General features: G+C 45.0%; 1 protein-coding gene across 1 annotated transcript; it reads left to right on the top strand.

Annotated features, from left to right (window-relative positions):
• The first annotated feature begins 414 nt into the window (after window positions 1-414).
• Window positions 415-3035, top strand: LOC143122668 (uncharacterized). The gene is made up of 2 exons (XM_076283446.1): window positions 415-834; window positions 2011-3035. The coding sequence occupies exons 1-2, from the start codon at window positions 576-578 to the stop codon at window positions 3033-3035; spliced, it is 1284 nt and encodes a 427-aa protein (XP_076139561.1). The 5' UTR covers window positions 415-575.
• The last annotated feature ends 1494 nt before the right edge of the window (window positions 3036-4529 follow it).

The following is a 4529-nucleotide window of genomic DNA, read 5'->3' as shown; positions in this document are numbered from 1 at the left end:
CGCGAGCAGGTTAACACGATGACACAAAACATACAATGCTGCAAAACATAACACGTTGAGAACAGCTCAAACAAAGACGAACGAGCAATGTGCTCTGGTAAATTACAAACTTGGCAGAATCGGAATATAACAAAGCCCTACAAGTGAAAGGACTTAAGGTTAAACCTCAAACTCTTGCATTACAACCACTAGGCCTACATCATGAAACTGTAACATATTTCACTTACTTTCTTGAGATCGAATTCAAGACGAGTGTAATCCATTCCAAGACTTCTTCCAGCGGCGTTCAAGAATTCGCCTATCTCATGTAAAAATGGCGGTGCTTCCGTTTTGCGACGTTAAGACGTATTGGTCCTTCCGGTCATGCAGAACTGTATTCACAGTGAATGGCAATGGCACAGACAACTTGTACGAGATGGTGTTGTGTACCTCTGTGTACAAACAGCAGACAAAAACAACCATATTTGAGCTTTCATAATTTTCCCCGCGATGTGGACCGTCGAAAAATATGGATTCAAGCCATCAGGAGAGAGGAAGGCCCATTGTTTAAAGTCTCTAATAGCACAGTCTGTAGTATGCATTTCCGTACTAGCGACCTGTACAAAACACCTAGCGGTTTTAACAGAGTTAAACAAGACGCGGTGCCTTGTGTTTTTTCATGGGTCTCTGACACAACCCAAGCCAGGAAGTCTGTTTTCGAGAGGACAACTGAGAGACTGGGGTTTGATGTTCGTGAAGTCGAGCTTTGTGGAAACGAAGATGTTGGTGTTGCTAGCTTAGCTAACTTAGCTAGCATTGCTTCGGACCACGACTACGACGCACGACCACCCCCAGGTAAGATTTTATCTGAGTAGATGAATTAGCAAGGAGATAAATAACGAGATGTACATTTGCATATATACATTGTGTTTATTTGGAGGTTTTTATTAGCTCTGCACACTAAATGTAGACGAACCTCCATGTTACTCTTATGGCGGACGAACGTGTCTCTGGTTCGTTATCACCGATGCTAAAAAGCACTTGAAGGTAATTGCTTCAGTTGTACCAAAACGTAAGAAATGCAATCTATGCGAGTGTTTAAGCTTGAAACCGTGGGCGGCTTTAAGAAGCACTGCTGTGTCCCACTCTGTCGGTGTCAAGTCTATATAAACGTGATTTCAGCTTCCACCGTTTTCCTAAAAACGCCAGCCTACATGGGCTGCACAAAATAAGGAGGGCAGGACTTTCGGTGCCTGCGTACAGTTTTACTACTAAAGCACTCATCTTAAGGTGTTTTTTGACAGCGGAGATTTTGTCTCTATCTAGTGCACAAAGCTAGGTAACAAGGCAACGAACCTCCATGTTTCTCTTATGTCGGACGAACGCGTCTCTGGTTCGTTATCACCGATGCTAAAAAGCACTTGAAGGTAATTGCTTCAGTTGTACCAAAACGTAAGAAATGCAATCTATGCGAGTGTTTAAGCTTGAAACCGTGGGCGGCTTTAAGAAGCACTGCTGTGTCCCACTCTGTCGGTGTCAAGTCTATATAAACGTGATTTCAGCTTCCACCGTTTTCCTAAAAACGCCAGCCTACATGGGCTGCACAAAATAAGGAGGGCAGGACTTTCGGTGCCTGCGTACAGTTTTACTCATTTTAAGGTGCTTTTTGACAGCGGAGAGTTTGTCTCTATCTAGTGCACAAAGCCAATAGCCCTGGTAACAAGTCAAAAACATAGCTAGAAATGTTAGCTAGGTTTAGACAGTAAATGGTTTGTTAGTGTGTCTGTGTGTGTTAAACTAAAACTACATGGCTTATTTCATACATTCATATTTCATATACAGCACATTTTGCTGAAACAAAGATTGAACAGATTATTGTGTAATTGAACAGGTTATTTGTCATGCAGCACTCATAACTTTGTCATTGCACGCTACAGTAATTGTTCTTGATCTGGACTGAGTTAAAAGTAGTCCTGTGATGTTTCATTCTTTCTGTAATTTTTCCTCTATTTGTTCATGTGTTTGCATCAGGTGCATTGGATGCAGCTCAAGCGAGGGTAGTGGAACTGGAGGCACAAGTCAGGAGACTGACCATCATGCAGCAGTTCCAGCTCTCCAGATTTTGTGTCTCAGATGCAGATTTCCGGTATTACACCCGATTTCCATCTGAACGCATCTTTAGAAAGTTCTGGCAGGCCATAGAACCTTCTGCATCCGTGCTTGTGTACTGGAGCAAAGCGCAGAAGATGGGTTTAGAAGCAGCTGCACAGGCAGAGCCAAGTCCCCAGAGAAAGCTACCGCTTATCGATGAGTTTTTTCTGTACTGCCTACGCACTGCAGTTGGTCTTAAGGAGAAGGTTTTGGCAGATATGTTTGGAGTTTCCCTGTCAACTGTTAGCCGAGTTGTCATTACATGGACAAACTATCTGTACCAGATGTTAGGTTCATTGCCCATATGGCTGACCCGGGAAGAGGTGAGAAGACGACTGCCACCCAAGTTCCAGCAGTTCTGCCCAGATGTGAGAGTAATTCTTGACTGCACTGAGTTGCGTTGTGAAACGCCAAGCGCACTGACTTTGCACTCAGAGACGTACAGTTCGTACAAAAGTCACACCACATTCAAGGGCCTTGTTGGTGTCTCTCCTTCTGGGGCTGTGACGTTTGTGTCAAAGCTCTACACAGGTGGAATCTCTGACAAGGAGATCACAAGACAGTCCGGTGTCCTTGGTTTGTTGGAGAAAGGGGACGGTGTTATGGCAGACAAGGGTTTTTTAATTGAGCCCATGCTGAGCACTGTGGGAGCAAATCTCATCATCCCCCCTTTCAAGCACAGAGCCCAGTTCTCGAGGCAGGAGACTGAGCAAACACAAGCCATTGCCCGTCTTAGGATCCTTGTTGAAAGAGTCATTAGAAGAGTGAAAGAATTCCACATCTTTGACACCACAATTCCACTCACAGTTGCTGGAAGCATTAATCAGATCTGGACTAACTGCTGTGTTCTGGTCAATTTTCAAGGACCTATGGAGTTGGACAATGAGAGGGAGGACTCCCATTGAACCAAACAAAGTTGCTGATTGGATCTTTTTTTAAGTGGCCACAGCAACTAAGATTTTTTTTATTACATTACTTGTAGTTCAGTTGTGCTAAAGAGTTGTGCTATTTTCCCAATGTATTGTCAGTGGTAAGTATAGTTGGTAAGTATAGTTACACACATAGTAAATATTTAGAATGTCCTGTGAAAACCACCGATGAGCCTTCTGTATATTTGGTGCAGCGCATGTTGTGCTCTGCAGGAGGGCCTTTACGGATCCCAGGTACAGCATTCGGTGCATGTTGCAGCTGTCACCAGCCAGTTGTGAGTGGTGGTTGGATCAGAATGGCAATATGCTTTTGTTTTGAATAGATGTATGTAGTAATGTTTAATTGTTAATTGAATTGTTAATCAGTTGTGAATTGTTTTCTGATTTGTGTCTGTGGCGTCTGAGTTTGTCTTGTATGTTTGTCTCGTCTTCCCACTCAAGACCTGCACCTTGCCGTGGTGGGTGGGCTTTCAACAAAGTCAGGTCACTTAGGTTACTGACAGGCTCCGTGGGGGCACCCGTGATAGACCAGTCAAACGAACAACGCTTGTGAGGACATGTGAGTATTTTCACTTTTCCTGCTCTTCTACTGCTCTTCTGCATGCACACACACCTCCATACACTGACATACATACAGTACAATGAAGTTGTTTGTAATATCACTGAATCCAAATCTAGTTCTCATGTTTTTTTGTTTTATTTCATTTGATTTGAAAACTACACACAGAACAACAACTTGAAGGCACACACATGCATGCACATGCACATGTTGATTTATGTAATTTTTGAACAGAATAATAGTATTATACTATTTTAGAAAAACGTCCATAAATGTGGAATAATAAAACAAATCTAACTTGTCTTTCAGACCTGTGATGAAAGATTCATCCCGCCAGATCCTCTCCACAGAAATGTCTGACCTGGTGTCAGTGACAAAGTCACACCAGGGAAGGCCAGTGACCGCAAGCTGGCCTTGCACCTGGGTGAAGTAGCGGTGACCCCTTCTCAGCACAGGTTTCCCCCCAACAAACTTAACATGAGGTGCCTCGGTGATGCTGTTGATGTCCGGACATTTCACCTCCACCAGTCCGAAGGGGGGATCCTGCAAAGGATCAACCACCCGGCCATCTGGGCTTGCACCCAGATGGGGAGCATCTGGGTGCACAATGAAGCCACAGGGGAGCACGTTGACCTGCCATTGCTCTGCGTAGCGCTGGAGCACTTCTGGCTCCAGCTCCAACCCCCGCCGCATAGCTGCGGTTTGCCGGGTTCCCTTGAGGATCCTCTCTGCCAACCGCTGCCGAATTTCATCTCCCCTGGCCACATACACATCATGGAACCGGCTTGCTGTGAGCCTGCTCTCCCGAGCAGCACTCCACAGCTGGCTCCTGCTCTGCTCTCTGGTGTCCCTTTCTAAAAGAGCAGAGAGGCCAGGGGTCATCAGCAGGCACTCGAGGTGAAGCTGGTGGT

Source organism: Alosa pseudoharengus, unplaced genomic scaffold (genome assembly GCF_046254945.1).
Source record: "Alosa pseudoharengus isolate Yale_2024_CS ecotype anadromous, Long Island Sound unplaced genomic scaffold, YU_APseudo_1.1 YU_APseudo_1.1_scf_14, whole genome shotgun sequence".
Classification (NCBI taxonomy): domain Eukaryota; kingdom Metazoa; phylum Chordata; class Actinopteri; order Clupeiformes; family Clupeidae; genus Alosa; species Alosa pseudoharengus.
This window is presented reverse-complemented; position numbering and strand designations above follow the sequence as displayed.